General features: G+C 37.9%; 2 protein-coding genes across 2 annotated transcripts; both read left to right on the top strand.

Moving 5' to 3' along the window:
* Positions 1-448: 448 nt before the first annotated feature.
* Positions 449-6,388, top strand: LOC140235295 (uncharacterized). The gene is made up of 4 exons (XM_072315324.1): positions 449-715; positions 3,517-3,696; positions 5,447-5,459; positions 5,951-6,388. Exons 1-4 carry the CDS (start codon positions 517-519, stop codon positions 6,276-6,278), a joined length of 720 nt encoding a protein of 239 aa, XP_072171425.1. The 5' UTR covers positions 449-516; the 3' UTR covers positions 6,279-6,388.
* A 5,024-nt stretch (positions 6,389-11,412) lies between these two features.
* Positions 11,413-17,686, top strand: LOC140234795 (uncharacterized). The gene is made up of 4 exons (XM_072314832.1): positions 11,413-11,761; positions 12,923-13,078; positions 13,930-14,235; positions 14,975-17,686. The coding sequence occupies exons 1-4, from the start codon at positions 11,563-11,565 to the stop codon at positions 15,298-15,300; spliced, it is 987 nt and encodes a 328-aa protein (XP_072170933.1). The 5' UTR covers positions 11,413-11,562; the 3' UTR covers positions 15,301-17,686.
* Positions 17,687-18,138: the final 452 nt, after the last annotated feature.

Here is an 18,138-nt window from a genome sequence, read left to right as displayed (position 1 = left end):
CAAACGGAGAAAGAAATTATCTGATCGCGATAATCGTGAGACTGTACGCGCCCAACTCTCATGTATAAACTGTTCTCGACGTATTGCAATCCTCGGGTGCCATGCCATCTTATTACGGCTTGTCGCGTACACTGAACAACCGCTACAAGTAAAAAGAGTCTAGAAAGTAGACTAGCCACGGGATTCTAGAATGATCTGTGAAGTGGGGAATTCCCAATTCAGCGATTGCGACAGAATACTAGTATCATGCTCATACAAAGTACATTATATGAGACTTCACTCGCCTGGAGTTGCATTTGGTCACCAAACTGCCTTCTGTCGCGTTCGCTCGAATTTTTCGGTCACATTTTAATGGTAAAGTACGACAGTTTCAAAATAGAATAAAACGAATTCGATCCTTTGTGCCAATATCAAATACTGATTGGAACAACTACTAGTATACTGCAACTGCAATTGACAATTATCCTGACTGGTCAGCACTGAAAATAAGCAGCATTTTACATCTCTGCTTCACAGATGGATGGAACCAACTCTCAAGGGTTTGCTGGCAATTCTGACAGCGGCATTGGAGACAGCGTCGCTCCATCGCTATCGTCATCGTCATCGTCATCACACGCCCACGGAACGGGATATTATAATGGCTCGAGATCCTCGACATCGGGTGTCTCTTCCCATCACTCCAACTCGACGTTGACAAATGGCACCGGCCATCAAGGTAAGGGACCTCAACTCCTACGATATTACATAAGAAGGAAGGGCTGCGAAAACATCGCTTGGTCGTAAAGCTCTGACGAGCAAGCGCCTGGTGATTTTTTTTTTCATCTTGTTTGAACAGTGGATACGAATTTGCCTCTTGATACCTGACCATGGATTTTAGAAGAATAAACAAATGTAAAACACAAGTTGAAACTTAGAAACGTGAGATCGCAAAGTATTTTGGGACCGAATCAAATATGATATTATATCACATAGAATTACTATAAGCATTAAGTACTTGATAGAATATACATGTATGGATGAACGTCGAACAAGATTTGTTCAGTTTCTTTTTTCGTAGAACACAAGTAATCAGCAGACATAGATATCATCTATCAACTGGTAGGCTTTATTTTTTCTTAGTGTTCATTGGTGTTTAGGCCTATATTTTGTCAGCAATGTTTGCATGGGCCTATGTACATTGTGTGAGTTTATTCCTGGATGCATCGCTCTCTCTCTCTCTCTCTCTCTCTCTCTCTCTCTCATAACTATTATATAAAAATTATACACATCATATAATTAACTGAGGAAGTGCACATCCCCTGACATGGATTTCCAGCACTTCTTTTTTTCAGGCTATGAGCCTTTATAGGTCTTGGTCGGGTCTATGCACTGTAAAAACATTGGTGTTAGATTTAACACCACGGGTGTTAAATCTAACACCGATCAAACTTCAAGAGAGGACCACACCCACAGGTGTTAAAAATGCACTGTGATGGCGTTGAAAAGTGTTCACCTGACACTTCGTGGTGTTAATTTGACACTGTACCTGGTGTTATTTTGACACTGTACTGGTGTTATTCAAAAATGACACCACATGGTGTTGATTTGATATTTGGTGGTGTTAATATCAATGGTTTAACACCCGTCCAGCTTTAATAAGAGACCACACCAGCTGGTGTTACTTTGGTGTAAATTTATTTTCACATTTTTTTCAAAAATCTAGTATTTTTATGTAAAATTCTTGATCGTCTTGTTTAGATTAAAAATCAACAAGAAGTGCAGTTACTAAGAAACTCTTCAACAAACAGTTTAAAATTCGGAAATGACACCCGAAGGTGTTAATTTAGCACCATAAATGAGCACCGAAAATTTAACACCAGCTCGGTGTTCACTATTTAACACCGGACTTTTTGCAGTGTGGTACAACATAACATAATTAAACGAAAAGAAGCAATAAAGCGATTATAATCATAATCTGATCATAAATAAATTAAGTTAGCATGGAAAATGCAAATGCTTCATGAATGTAAACAAATTGGTTCACTGTGAATAGATGAGAAAATATCGCCATTTATTTGCTCGTTTAAGGACGTCCACCTCGTATGAGTAAAGATATTTCACACCTCACACTCATGATTATAGGATTACATTGAATATGTATCGTATGTTATCTTTTGCAAAGGCAGCTCGCTATAATTCAAGCACACGCACACACAGCGCGCGACCGGCGAGCTGCGAGAGTTGCTCCCATCCGATCGCTGTGTGCGCGCGAGTCCATTGAGGGCCGCCTTTGCAAAAGGCTTACGCTTGTGTATACATGTATAAAATATGTATGTAGGAAGAACAGTAAGAGGAATAATGATGTCAAAGCTACCCACCGATTTCTCCTTCCTTTTTCATCTCACATATGTATATATATATATATATATATATATATATATATATATATATATATATGCATACATCTGGAAAAGGCCTAGGTTCCTCTAGAAGGCGGAGGCCGCTGAAAATTTGAATCGAATAACTATTAGATTTATAGATTTATGGATTTTATTCGACTCTTCCGACCTCATTCCGGGGTATGAGAGTACAACACATAAATACAAGGTATGGTCAGTACAGTATCAAAGAACACATGTTTGTGACATATTACAATGATGTATATAAAATAGTCAATACCTACTAAACATATAAACAGTGATATACAAATTTGCAAGCAAGGTTAACTAATCATAATTGTGAACCATACGACCAAACAATCGTGACATACAGCTACAAAATATGTACTAGAGATCGAGTATCACTGGATGCTTAATTTTTCTACCACTACGAGTTACAATATTTTCTTTCTTAACTAAAGTACACTCAACTTGTTCAGGCTTCTGCAAAATTTGCAAAATATGACATGATCAGCCTAACAAATAATACTAATCTTTTAAGCTGTCCTAAATGCGAACGTGAAAATAATCTGGACATGTGTACTGAGCAAGGACGTTTAACCAAATAATGATTGCTTAAATATAACTGTCTTTCCTTTTCAAAGAAGGGGCATATATACGAAAACATAGTGAAATTCATCACCTGTTTCATGTCTATCAATCACAAGGGCATAATATATATAATACTGTGTGTGTGTGTGTGTGTAGTATAATTATGCATGTACTTAGATTCTGTGGACACCACGTAGCAGGCAGATTGAGGGGATTGGACGGCTCCCACTTTCCAACTCTTTGCGAACATTTTCGTACCAGCGCAATGCTAACTTTCCCGGACGGAAACTGATTAGCTGTTTCGTTTACATTCGATACTGGAAATCTCCAGGGGCTCCTTCTCAGACTATGTAGGGGCTCCTTCTCAGACTATGTTGTTGAGAAGTGGCTGGCAAAAGTGCGAAGACCTTTTTTTTTCTATTTTCTTCTTTGTTTATCAGAAGATTTTGGGAGAGAAGTGGCAAAAACATCCATACTGCCATGTACATAATACCTAACGAAACTTGTCAGCGCTGGGAATAAGCAGGTCATTGCGTCTTTTTCACAGATGGCGGTAACCACACCTACCTTTGGCATGCTGGTCGTTCTGACAGCGGCGTGGGACAGAGTGTCGGTCCATCTACATCGTCATCGTCATCACATCGTCATGAATATGACGCCAGATCTTCGGATTCAGGTGTCTTCTCCAATCACTCGAACTCGACGTTGACATCTGGCAAAGGCCTAGGTAAGTCTGATGACGGGGTCTCAACTCCTACAATAGTACACAAAATGAAGGACCGTGGAACCATCGCTTGTTCGTAGCTCGGACGAACAAGCGATTTGTGTTAAAATCCATTCTACGTCCCTCTACGGTGTCCTGTACCATGGAGTTTGAGAGAAGTAGAATTGTACAGAATTCACTGAAATCATCAGAGCTAAAATAAGATTGCTTTGGAATTTCAGATATTCACTTGCTTTTGAAAAAGAATGACATTGGTGGCAACCACATTATGCAAATTGGAGAAGGTAATGATGTCATCAGCACACACAAGTCTCTCATCGACACAAGTTTTCACGAGAATCATGAAAACTGTTTCCCTTTTTGGAAATGAATTCGACAGTGGTTGGTCAGAATAAGTTACACCGTTCGCATCAAATTAATCAATCAGCAAGATTTTCTCTTTCTTTATAAGGGGAAGGGTTGTAATTGCTAAGTCACTGACAAAAATGAAAGAAAATTTGGTACCGTAGCAATGTGATGATGTTACTGTATACAAAGCTCTTTATATGGGCCCTTTGCTAATGTTGAGCTAACCATGACATTATATTCTGTTCAATATATGGGTTACCGTGGTAACTCAGCCACTTATGACCTTCAAAAAGAAAATGATTACAGAATGACAAAACCGTTCCTCAAATTCATTCTTTACTCTGGATAGTTTGCCTGATTTGACCGTCACGTGGACTGTAAAGACTAAACCAATCCTTCAAGAGACAAAATAATGTATGAATTTTGTGTAAGGGTTTTGATGAAGTAGATATTTGCAAAATATGTTGCAAATATCAAAATACAGTGTCACTCCATATTCAAATTTACCTTTCTTTATACAACGTAACACACATTATCATGGCAGAAATCCATGACGGATTAGACGTTAATTAAAATTTGTTTGGGAATGTTCTTATTTTCCACCTGTTTTCACAGTGACTGATAGCAGTCATAATAATCTATTACGCAAATTACGAGAGGTGACGATGTCATCACTTCCCAAGTCGTCTAGAGTGCTGTAGATACATCTTCGCTGGATTTCCTTTTAAGAAATAAAATCCAAAAGAATACGTTCTTTCATTGGCTTTAAATCTATATTGTTCTAACATTAACCTCGTTAAAAGCATTGTAACCGAGGCTAAATTGCCTTTGTGTCTAAATTACTCATCCCGAAGCCACATTTTGATCAATACGGATAAATTTGATGACAAAGTGGAAGTTTTATTTGTTTTCGTCTGTGATGCAGGCATAACTGTTGCATAGTCATGCCGGTATTAATCTGCCTAGATCAGTAATGGGATGCCCGTCTTGACGTGCGTTTAAAATGCTGGAAACATCGAAAAGTTTCAGCGTTGAAATATCACGCGAAAGAGAGAAATACCATACAGCTTCTTTAGCACGGGAGTGCAAAATACTTTGATGGGATCAATTGCACTTTGATAATTTGTCGTTTGTATGGGAACAGTTCAACAGTTGGATCAACACTTAAGTGTAATTTGCCCGAGTATTCAGACAATTAAAAGCTATTTTTCGGTGTCGTCCTCTTTGATTGACATCATGCAAGTAAACTGTACCGTATGCCCCCCCCCCAAAAAAAAAAAATAATAATGGGACCCTCCGCAATGATTTCTTTAAAGATAGTGAATCAATCTAAATACAAATTCAGGGTATGAAACTATAACTCATTGCCCACACCTTACAGAAAACCCCATTCGATTTGCTTCAGTGGTCAAAGAGAAGTGAGGAATTTTGTATAGAGGATATATAGGGAATCTCTTCCCTCCAAGTTCTGTCTATTGTATTCACACACAAGAGCATGGAAGTGCTAAACTTGGAAGAATCAGACTCATGACATGCTTTACAACAATCCACGTTTCTCTGTGACCGCTTAACCAAACTGAATGGGGTTTTCTGCAAAATATAGCTAAGATAAGACCCTGAAGTCTTTTAGACAGTTTAGACAGTTTCATCATATTGGGTGTTATCGATGCGAAAATGTGGTTGTATTTTTTTTTTTTTTTTTTGGGGGGGGGGGGAGACATATACTGTTGTTAGACTGAAAATAAAACATTGGATGGACAATACAACTACGACTAGTTAGTGTACAAACTCACCGTATTGCGAACCAGTGGTTAAACCAATTTCATCACCGCTTTTGCTTTGTTTGTTTTTTTAACAAAGGATTGTATAGCGCATGGGCTCAGTCTTTATTTTTGCCTCTTACCGACAGGGCCCGCACAGTACCAGATTTACCAAGAATCAGCATGATAGACGTGTTCCTGAAAGATGGCGCGACAGAGCACAAGATTTCGATCAACCCGGACAAGACGGTACGCGAACTGCGAACTCGCGTACAGGAGAAAACCCGAGTTCATCCAAGTCAGCAGCACCTTTCTGTGGACATCATGGAAGGGCCCAATCGTGTTGTTCGTAGACGAGTTCTGGAAGCGCGTGACGACACTCGCTCTCTGAGGGACTGTAGGATCGTACACCGCTCACGGGTCAACGTGAGAATAGCTAACCGTGGGGGTGGCAGTATGCAATATAAGCAATGGTAATTGGGTCTATGTGGTATTGAACCACACTAGACAACCAGTGACTGATTCTTCAATAATTATTAGTTTGTTTTACAAATCAATCACTTCTATGTCTTATAGAGTTGGGAATGGTGACGAGTAAAGAATTTTGGTGGAGAAAGTTGAAGGTTAGAATCTCCCCTTTTAAATCCACTCTTACCCCAATGCAAATAAACTTCAGTTGCCGTGGCTATACATTTGTTTAAAACTGTAAATAAGTATCCTCAAGCCCTATATGTGTACACGTAAAACCCTGTAATGTACCCACTTTGTATGACGTCACTATCTGGCTGTCATGCACTTGTTTCCCATAAGAAGATACTTGGTAAAATCAATAGCGCAGCACAATTCAATGCACAGATTGCACTGGTTCATTCTCTGGTATCTCGATCTGACACAAATAGGTGTCACCACTTTGCCCCCCCCCCCCCTTTTTTTTTTTGATCCCGAAACAACAGCACAATTTACTACACAAAACATTCTCTGGTCATTCTCTGGTAATGAAACATTATTTCCGAGATGGCAGGTAGTATGACTGAAAGACGATAAGATGGTGGTTGGTGTTGTATCAGTACTGAAAAAGAAATATGATCATTTTGCGCGCCGGCACTGATTAAATATCAGGTTCAATTTTAAAGAAGTTGTTGAGATATTGAGGAAAAAAAAAAACAATTACATCGAGGTAGAAGCATTCACAGGCATGTGAGATGCAACTTTGTTCTCATATCACGTGACGCTTTGTGGTATTGGTGTTTATGTATATATATATATATATATATATATATATATGTCATCGATTTCATGACTTATGTACCAAGAAGTTTTATGATATGATATTTAAATGTATACTATAGCCATGACTATTTCTCAAGACTGAAGTATAATAATCTTCACGATTTCTCAGTGAGAAATCCGTACAGAAAAGGATGAAACGTGGTGCATACTGAAATAATGTATTCAATCATGTTCTTGTTTGTGATGATTAAATGCACGTAAATATTCTCGATGGAACCGATTTTATCTATACCGATAATGTCAGCTTCTGCTGCAAAAGCTAAAGCCACTACCAATGATCGCTATCAATGATCAAGGTAAATATGAGAACAACATGAAATTAAAATGTGATTTGTGATGTAAACACACTATTTTCTTACTCTTTTAAGTACAGTACCTAGAGATGTTATTTCATTTTCATGATCTCTATTTAGATGTTGTTTGTATTCAATATTTTATAATGATGTAAGAAAAAACACTTTGGAGACCGTGAAAAGGTAGCATTTAAATCAGTAGTTATTATGGCCTGTCTTCATCAGCATTCCCTTCCATATTTCCCGCTATGTTGCAATGTTTGCAAAATAATCAGAACTGCATCATGAAATTGCTCTATTTCTAAAGACATTTATTGATATCTCTGCTTTCTGTGCAATAGTATGTGACTTCAGAAACGATATCTCTGAAGATCATTGCGAAGGTTGTCGGGCAGAAGGTATCAGTCTCAAGACTTTGTTTTGTTTTGTTTCGTTTTGTTTTGTTTTGTTTTTTCATTTCAGACAGAGATAAAAAAGGGTAGTAAATTGCTTTTGTTGTTTGGGCTTCTACATGGGAATTCTACATTTAGTGTCAAACTTTATGTGATAGGAAAGCAGCATACGCAGACAGTAAGCTGTAGACTGAACGTCTGACAAATCCCGAGAAGCACAAAGGACGGCCTTGGAATAATTATCAAATCAACTGACGATAATTGATAGAATAGGACGTGTGTGGATTTGCTATATAGGCTGTAGTGTTCGAATGCTTTGATCCTCTGCAACACCTCTTGAACACCTACTTCAAGGTGGAAATCTTGTAAGCAAGATAATTACAAGCAAAGATTATCAGTATTGTGGCGTTGTTACATATACTCTATTTTCTTCCTTATACAATGTAAACAGTGTATTCGTATTTCTGTCAAAAGTGAAATCAGACTGCTACAGACTAGATTGTCCATGATCGTCAATTTTCAAATGTATATGTAATTTTGATACCGTGATATTCATCAAATGTAAATTGAATAAATCAGTTTCACCAGAACGAGAACATTAATTATGCACAGAGTCCACTGTGATTAGCGATGGTTTATATGTATAGTGAAAACCATATTTATTTGAACCATTTTCATTGGTGTTGATGTTATTTCAAGCATTGCCTCAGTGTTACCATACCTTTATAATGTGACTGTATTTATGTATAAGCGGCATCACTTTTAGCAGTATTTTGTAAGTTATTTTCCTGTCACTTAATAGGGAGTATTGTTGTGTCGTGACGAACAATCTGGACTATTAAATGAGACCAAACGAAAAATCCTAAATTCGATACCTGTCCGTGTATAGGGCTTTCTCCCTTGAATATTATTATGTAATAGCTAACTATGAATGCCACACAGCCCATTCATCCCGGAAGTACAGATTGACATGTTCAGTGACGCCTGGAGCAGTTCGAGCGGCAGAGCCTCATAGGTGACTGTTTGTTGCACGTGCTGGTGAGACTATGCCTGGATCGATAAGATGAGTGATGAGGATGACAAGGTCGTACTACAGTACAGAATTTCGTACTTGGCGTACAATGTTTCCGTCTTTCAGGCTACGCGTACACACACAAATGCACAACAGTGATCTTTTATCTATTCTTGGTATATATATATATATATATATATATATATATATATACACACACACTTTTTTTCCAATAATCTTTATTTTTCCACATTCTTCCACATATGAAAATAAACATTCCGTCGACTTTTTTCTGATATATGTGTTGTGTAATGTTAAAAACGAATGTAATATTATTCTTTACAAACAAAAATTAAAACTGGATTAAACATACGCACACACACAAACATTTTTTTTTTATGCAATTTAGTAATTACATGCTTGCAGCCCTGTAAGTTTTTACAAGTCTATGATGATCTGTAGCAAAATGTTATAATGTGTTCCTTCTAACTTACCTAAAACTTGAAAATGAGTGAAAATTTATTTTGTAAGAGAATTAACGCAAACATTCATTCAGTCACATGACATTTAGATTGTATTTCTGTAATGTGACTGCTTTGTATACAAGACATGATGGAGCTTTTGATTTTGTTCTATTTAGTGTGAAGTCACCTTGATATGAAGTCGAATTTCTCAAACATCCTTTATATACTATGAGAGCATTGGTACGATTTTTATCGACAAATGCAAAGTCCGTTTGACTGCTGTTGAAAAACGTCTATCGTCCATTGCGACATCCCAAATCAAATATTTAGACAGATTGATAAAAACAACCTTCATGACGAGATTGAGCAATAGACATCAACCACACTCATTGGCGACTGCTGGAACATCTTGGGGTTTGTAACTTTACCTCACTACAACAATTTAGTTAATCTTTTATCAATATGAAAATGCAAATCATCTATTCTGACTGAATATAGTAGGACTATACATTTGGATACAAATAATATGTTATTCTTTATCCGTGTATGATTGCTGTATGTATTAAAACAATAGAACATAAGGAATTCATAGCCATGAGTATGCTATGGTGCTTGTGAGACTGGACAGGCCTAAAACTGCCTGAGAGAGGCACAAAGAGAGGCAGAGGAGAACGAAGTGATGGAGAAAGCAGGCTGTGAGGTCGTTTGTGGCGCCCCCAACGGTCTTATCGACTTATACGGGGAAAGTATTACTGTATGTAAGATGCTATGGAATATTAGGATGACATGAGAGAAATGCATTGATATACTATGATGCAATGCGTGCACTTGATAAAAGAATAGAAATGAATTCGCTACTAGATTTTCATAACACTTTTTAGTGTATTTCTGGTGTTATCATTATTTTCGTTTCATTATTATTATTATCATTATTATTATTATTACTATTATTATTATTACTATTATCATTATCATTACTAATATCTTTTATTTTATTTTACGCACTATAAGAACAGTAGCTTATGTGGACTAGTACCCTTTAAGCAATAGACACCTTTAAGCAATGGACAATAATTGCCTGATTTTATCAAGGCTATATCACTGGTTGTAACATTGTACTTGAAGTTATTTGCAATTGAATATAATTTAGATAAACCTGGAATGGAATCAATTTGGAAGCAACTGCAAATCTCATGGGATCAATTGTTCGCTTACATAGTTATCTAAGAGTTCGTGTTGCATAACTGAAAAATATGAGCACCTTATAGAGTAACATTGGAGTGTTGTTTTATTTTCCTGTGTATGCATGGGTACGTGTGTGTTTGCCAAGAAAAGATAGCAAGGGATTTAGGGGGACGTCTCCTACAGTGGCAGTGAAGTCGAGGAAGTTATTGCTGAGGGATGACTGAAAGGACTTTGTATGTATATAGTGTCTTGATGGAAAGAAAAGACCAATAGGTATGATGTACACCATCAATGGTAAACTGAGAATGATTGCATGCGTGCGTGTAAGACCTATTAATGTTTGTGTGTATGTGTGCATGTTTATTTATGTCTGCATGTGAAGCTATAATAATAATAATATAATAATAACAGCTGACAGCTTTGTCTTGATTTACCGATGAATTTCGAAAGCCAGATTACCTGAACTATAATTGGTCGGTCGCGGAGTAGGCCTTAATAGTATTCCAGACTCGAGATAGTCTAAGTTCCGTACTTTTTTTTTCTTGGTGCGGTATCTATTTGCCAATTGCCACAAGCCAATTGAAGAGAGGGCGAAAATTTTTGTGATTCCGATATTCGAGACAGAGCGCCCAATTAACTCGCATATACTGCGGTTCTCGACAGAATATTATTGCAATTCTCAGCTGCCATGCCCTCTTACGGTTTTTCGCGTACACATACTGAACAACCTCTACAAGTAAAAAGAATCCAGAAGCTAGACTAGGCACGAGATTCTAGAATGATCTGTGACGTCGACCGCCTTTGTCAATATTGCGTAAATGGGGGAATCCCCAATCCAGCGATTGCGACAGAATATGACGCAGATATAGTGTACATTAAGAGACTCCACTACCCTGGAGCCGCATTTGGGCATCAAACTGCCTTCTACCGCATTCGCTCGAATTTGTCGTTGTTCACTAAAATTTCATGGTATGGTACGACGGTTTCAAAATAGAAGAAAACAGAATTCGATGCTTTGAGCTCCTATTAAATGCTGATGTTGAACAACTATCCTGCAACTGCAAGTGATATATCCTGACTGGTCAGCACTGAAAATAAGCAGCATTTTACGTCTCTGATTCACAGATGGATGAAACCACCGCTCAAGGATATGCTGGCAATTCTGACAGCGGAATTGGAGACAGCGTCGCTCCATCGCTATCGTCAGCGTCATCGTCATCACATGCCCACGGAACGGGATATCATAATGACTCCAGATCCTCGACATCGGGTGTCTCTTCCCATCACTCCAACTCGACGTTGACATCTGGCACCGGCCATCAAGGTAAGGGGATCTCAACTCCTACGATATATAGCTTGGTCGTAAGCTCTGAATAACAATTAGCGCCTAGTGATTATTTTCCTCGTTTGAACAGTGCATGTCGCATCCAAATGTGCCTACTTTGATACCTGAACCATTAAGTTTAGAAGAGGGAAAAAAAAAATCATGTTCGTATTATACCAAACATACTAAACACAAAGTGAAACTTAGTAACGCTTGATTGTAAAGTGTTTGGGAACGAATTGAATAGAATATGTCAGATAGTAAATCTAACATTGGTTACGGATGGATATTAGGAATAAAATTGAATTTTTTTTCAGTTGCTTATAGAATACAAACAGAATGCAAAAAACAAATCGTCTAAAACCTAGTTGTTGTTTTTTTTTTTATCAGTGTATTTGAGTGGGCAATATGTAAACTGAATTATCAATAATAGGAGAACATAACTCCCAAATCTGTATCATGATTTTAATGCCAACACTTTACAATGCACAGAAAGTTACTTTTCGGTCACGGTGCCCGTTTTTTATCGGAAAAGCTTAAGATTAAGATGAAGATTATTTCAGTTGTTGTAGAATACAAACAGCATACATAAGTAATTTTAAAAAAAGGGGGGGGGGGCAGGATGCCCGAAAATGTGTGTGCTCTGTAAATAAACTGTTGGTATTGACAGCGTGATACATTTCTTGAGTTCTGTTCTACTGATGATAAATTATCCACTATGAATTTTAATAATGGTACACGTGCATGAATATACGCGGGGGGGGGGGGGGGCTGTAAGGGTTTTATGTACTTCTCTCCTGATCTCATACAGTTGTAGACGGACTGTGCCAGTGGCTGTTTCGCACTTCCATATTGGGAATCGGATTGGCAACAAACCAGACAGTTGTTGGCATATTTATTAGGAGGCTTCGCGCACCTTGAACCGCATTGAATGCTCTTTTATTTATTTTTTATTCATTTATACAAAATCCACTTACCAACTTCACTCAGATTTTCGTCGTTGATACGTGGTACAATATACGACAGTTTCTAAATAGAATAGAATGGTTATAGTCAACAAGGAGTTGTTCAATAAACATCACGTATACTGTAATGATATGTACATGATTATCATAACTTGAGAGTACTGAGCATAATGTGCTTTATATAATGTATTCACAGACGGATATACTAACCTGCACACCCACCATAATCATGCGGGCCATTCTGACAACGGCACCGGAGGGGGCATCGGAACGGGACGACATGTTGACGCCAGGTCTTCGACATTGGGGGTCTTCTCTGATGCCTCGAATTCGACGTTTACACCTGGCAAAGGTAAGTCTTACTGGACCTCATCCTCTTCTTAATTATTACGTGAAAGGAGTGGAGTAAATGAGGGAGGAAGGATTACTATAACACCATGTGTACTCATAGTCCTTGTAGGGGTCGGTGTTTGGCAAAAGAAGAGTCTAGAAAGGGGAGAGTTGAGGAGGGAAGCGACATGGGGAGAGTGTATGAAAGGAAGGCAAATAGTGGTAAGTGTATGGGGAGCACTCAACTCTCTCCTTTCTATATAGGCTTTTGAACGATCCCTACATGGACTACGACTGGGGTCCTAAACATGGTGCTACCGCAAACCTTTCTCCCTCATGAAAGGGGTTGACTTCTAAATAAACCACGTGGTAAGGTCTGACGAACAAGCGTTCATTGTTGTTGTTTTTTTACCTGTTTGAAAATTCATTAAGATTTACCCCTAGACAGTAATGGAATGCACATCTTGATGAGTTTACAATATTAGAAACATTGAATGGTTTCAGCTCTGAAATACAACTCGAAAGAGACAACTACATGTGAACTAATAATTGACCTCTTTTGCAAGGGAGTAAAAAATACCGATAAGAGGATAATTGCACTCAGTTTGTTGCTTACTTGGAGAACAATTCAACAGCTGTATTAGCACTATAGAACTCACGTGCAGCGAGTTTGATATTCGACGTTCTAGATTTAACATTCGATATTCGGATATTTACGCATAGCGCATAGTCTATGTTGCAGAAGTACAATTTAAAGCAACATTGTATTGATTTGCTCTTCTGATATAGTCTATGTATACTGCTTTAGCTTTGCTATGTTGTGAAGAAAGGAATGTGGTGGGCTCAGTCCTCCTTTTTGTCTCTTACCGACAGAAGCCGGCTCAGTTCCACTACCAGATTTACCAGGCATCAGCATGATAGACGTTTTCTTGAATGATGGGACGACAGAGCACAAGATTTCTATCGACCAGGACAGGACGGTACGCGAATTGCGAACCTGCGTCCAGGAAAGAACCAGTGTTCGTCCAAATGAACAGCACCTGAGTGTCGACATCATTGAAGGGCCTAGTGTTCGCACACGAGTTCTGGAAGCGCGTGACGACACTACCTCTTTGCGGGACTGTAGGATCGCACACAGCTCACGGATCAACATGAGAGTAGCTAATCGCGGGACCCCTGGTATGTTGTGCCAAAAAAACAAAAACAAAACAAAAAAAAAAAAAAAAAAAAACATGTCAGTGCCTGATATAATGCGATGAGAATTTTATGTTTTGCAATTCCATGTCTTCAAAAAAAAAAAAAAAAATGGCATGGAGAATATTTTCATACTGATGAAAGTTTCAAGTTGGAAGTTACAAGTCCTCTATTGCACTGGACTTCGGTTGTGTATTTGTCCGTATATGACAAAGCCCAACCCACAAGTTGTAAATGTGCATGCATGAAAGTGTGTATATAATACAGGTACCACTTAAGGGATGGGATGAAACATATATCATGTATATATATATATATATATATATATATATATATAAACATTGATATACATATTTACATATTTGTCGGAAACCATGAAGAAGACGTGTAACACGTTGAAAATTTGGTGCACCTATTAAGAGTTGTTGAACGTAAATAAAAATGCATCAGTATCTGTTCTTCAATCAGTCTGTATGAATGTATGTATATAGCATAACACACTCATGTTTTCATTCAAGAAATACTGTAATCTTCAACATCTTCGAGTGGAGCAATTTCTAACTCGTAAAAACAAGTACACTTTGTTGTTTTGGCACATTTGCTCCGGCATTTGATAGTCCTTCCCTGGAGGGAGGATTATTGTTCTAGTGTGCCACTCTTTGCTTCTCTGAGGCTGGCAGGTAGCAAAATACTAATGTCTTCTTCTTTCTTCTTTTTTTTTCAGGAATCTGGGGAAACACCTCAGGCAGAGCAAATGGGCGCCCAAGGACCGCAGAGCAGACACGGAACACGTTCCAGGTGCTCGTACAAACACTCAATGGGAAGACCATCACCATTGACACGTGTAGTAAGGACACAATCGGTGAGCTCAAGAAAAAGATTCAAGAGAGAACCGGTGACGCGCCCCAACAGCAGGCCTTGACACACGCAGGAAAACCACTGGACCAGGACTCGGCAACTCTGCAACAGTACAAAATTGGACAGCAGTCTACAATAGTCATGAATGCTCGCCTCCGAGGAGGTTGCACCTCTGAACGTACTTGCGAATAGCTCGTTAGTTATTCTAGATATTCCATAGAGACAAAATATGGGGGTCATCCCACAAGACCGACACCCACGAGACATACAGCCCATGAGTTCGACATTGAAGACAGGTCCATGAGTCATACAGGTCACGACTCATACAGCCCATGAGTTCGACAATACTAGTACACCTTGTATAGGCAAAATAATTAGCCCATGAGTTCGACACTAGGTAAAAACAGCCCACGAGTTCGACAGATACAACACGGGGCTTAATTGTGTCGGTCTCGTGACCCTTATTAGCTTAGTGTCGAACTCATGGGCTGTATGACTCGAGAGCTGTATAACTCATGGGCTGTATGATTCGTGAGCTGTATGACTTGTGGGTATCGGTCTCGTGAAGTGCATCCAAAATTTCAACACTGCCAACCGAGACATGAGTAAATAGGGTTCCAGTCTCGGCAGAGTGGGTCATGTCATACTGTATACGGCACGTGAAGGAGAACGGTGGTTCCCTGTGACGACGACGACATTCGCCAAATCTGCACAATAATTGCCACGCGAAATCAAAGTCATTTGATAAATTGACAGCATCATCCACCCAATCTACTCATAAGTCGTCAACAAATTGGTAGATAGGATATATTATGAATATATATACATTTTGATATCCATCTGGATCAATATCCAGTGATGTGTTTTCTAAACTAATCATATTTGAGTCATTCTGTAAACTGTGGTTCAAGCTAAGTTATTTGAGACAACTATATAGAGCCTATCGTATCCTTTGCATGACAGCAACTATACATTATGCTTACATCAAGGCTCATCGCATATTGCCTACAACTTGAACATTGTTAGATCAGCATGAAATTGTATTTCCTGTACCTCAAAATAATTACTGTTTATAATGATGTATATATATATGTATTCATTTTTTTTTTGGGTGATCAATGTATTACAGGTCTTGCTTCTTAAGTGGACCATTCATTTTCCATACCTGCTTTTTGTTATCCTTCAAAGCATGTTTTTAGTTACATACTTTGCGATTCACATTGCGTTATGTATTCCTTTTTTCTTTGATTGAAAACAATTATACAATATGATCTTTTTAACGCATGCTTTATATTGAATTTTGTTTCACTCTTAGTTGGATGGAAAATAACAAAAAAGGAATTGAATTGAATAGAAAAAAAAAACATGCTTGATATACGCCTACTGAGGTTCCAGTTCATGTATTTATGTAGCCTATAATATGTGCGCTGATAAACTCGTCATAGTTATGGTCTCGGACAAAATGTTCTTTAATCTGAACACATCTGTACCCCGGTTTCTTCTTATTCTCCAGTACAAATAAGAAAGTAACAAAAATTGTAACTGAAAATTCATTAACACGTAATGCAAGAAGTTAAAAATGCAGAATATTTTAGTAGTATGAATTAAATCTATAGATTCAAATCATTGACTTTACATGCTGTAAAGTTTGTATTTTGAATAAGATTCCATTTTTACTCAATGATTCTGTAAAGAGATGTGATTGAAATGAAACCTTGATAAAAATCATTAATTCATCAGACGTTAATAAGAAATGTAGATATTGATATGCAAGATTCTCGAAGACTCGGATAGGTAATTTTTCTATGTATCATTATTATAATATGGATTCTGTATGGTTTTGAAGTAAGGCATACACAAGAAATGCATGTTTCTTAACTTGGAAAATAGTGACTTTATTTTATAAATTTGTTGGTACATAATCTGCATTCAAGCGATTCTTATCAACCGTAGTCTATTCCATGCGGAAGTGTACTGTTTATTTTTTTGTTTACAAACTAGCAGCCGTTGAGGTATTCTTTGGTGGTTTCCATGGTTAATATGGTGGTGGTTTCATAGTACATCGTTTTTGTTTTTGTTTTTTATTTTCATGTAAGTGTGGTCCTGAAAAGAATGTACTCAGGTGCCACATTCTGATAAGCATGCAAGCATATTCTTAAAGAAGCATTTAGATTGAGTGGTCATTTTCAAGACCATATATCCGAGAAGGAATACAATGTCATGGTGCACCTTGAAATCACCTACATTACAACCATTAGAAGCCATTCAGCTATGATGAATATAGGACAGTATAATACAATGATTGTGTAGGGGTAATTGACTTTTCGTCTTTTTAACCTATTAGCGCTGCTAGTATCACTTAACTAGCCCACGCAAGACATTGTAAAGACTTTTCCAATTATAAAATCTTGAAAAGCTTAAAGAAGAGAGGAAACGTGTGTTATGCAACATCAGCTTTTCTCATGTTGATCACTGAAAGAGATATAGTAAGCATTTGGTTTAAAAAGTAAACGAGTTCGGCATTGTTCGTTGAGTGAGTTTCCCTTGAATCTCAGATGAAGATATAGAATAAACACAATGTGACATTATGATTATTTGAATAGTTATAACGTGACTCCTTTTGTGTGGATTACTATGTTTCATCTGTCTCCTGATTGAAGTAATTCTTTTTTATGTCATGTATGTGTGAGAAAGTGCGAACGCGGATGACTGTTTTATGCGGTATATATGCCTGCGTTTGGCTTTTCACAATAATGTGCTTCGAGTACGTGCCTTTTTATAAATTGCCCAGTTTATAGCACTTTCTGCCAAAAAAAGTCTGATATTTTACGTGCTTATATACCACTTCAAAAGAGGAAGTATATGGTATAGAAGCGTTAACAACCTAAGACCTAGGAAAGATGTGGAATGAAAAAAAAAATCCTGTGTTTTCACAAAATTAGGATCTTTGTTTAAATCGCACAGTACCGTGGAGTTGGGGTAATGATGTCATCGTCCCACAGCATACTGTTTCATCGGTCTGTGCCGTAA

The sequence above is a fragment of the Diadema setosum genome, chromosome 11 (genome assembly GCF_964275005.1).
Source record: "Diadema setosum chromosome 11, eeDiaSeto1, whole genome shotgun sequence".
Taxonomy (NCBI): domain Eukaryota; kingdom Metazoa; phylum Echinodermata; class Echinoidea; order Diadematoida; family Diadematidae; genus Diadema; species Diadema setosum.
The sequence above is the reverse complement of the archived record's forward strand: the minus strand, read 5'-3'. Positions and strand labels throughout refer to the sequence as shown.

Coding starts and splice junctions, on each gene's coding strand:
- LOC140235295 (XM_072315324.1), top strand. CDS start 517: ATGGATGGAACCAACTCTCAAGGGTTTGCTGGCAATTCTGACAGCGGC. Junction 716..3,516: donor AAATGGCACCGGCCATCAAG/GTAAGGGACCTC, acceptor TCTTTTTCACAG/ATGGCGGTAACCACACCTAC.
- LOC140234795 (XM_072314832.1), top strand. CDS start 11,563: ATGGATGAAACCACCGCTCAAGGATATGCTGGCAATTCTGACAGCGGA. Junction 11,762..12,922: donor ATCTGGCACCGGCCATCAAG/GTAAGGGGATCT, acceptor ATGTATTCACAG/ACGGATATACTAACCTGCAC. Junction 14,236..14,974: donor AGCTAATCGCGGGACCCCTG/GTATGTTGTGCC, acceptor TTTTTTTTTCAG/GAATCTGGGGAAACACCTCA.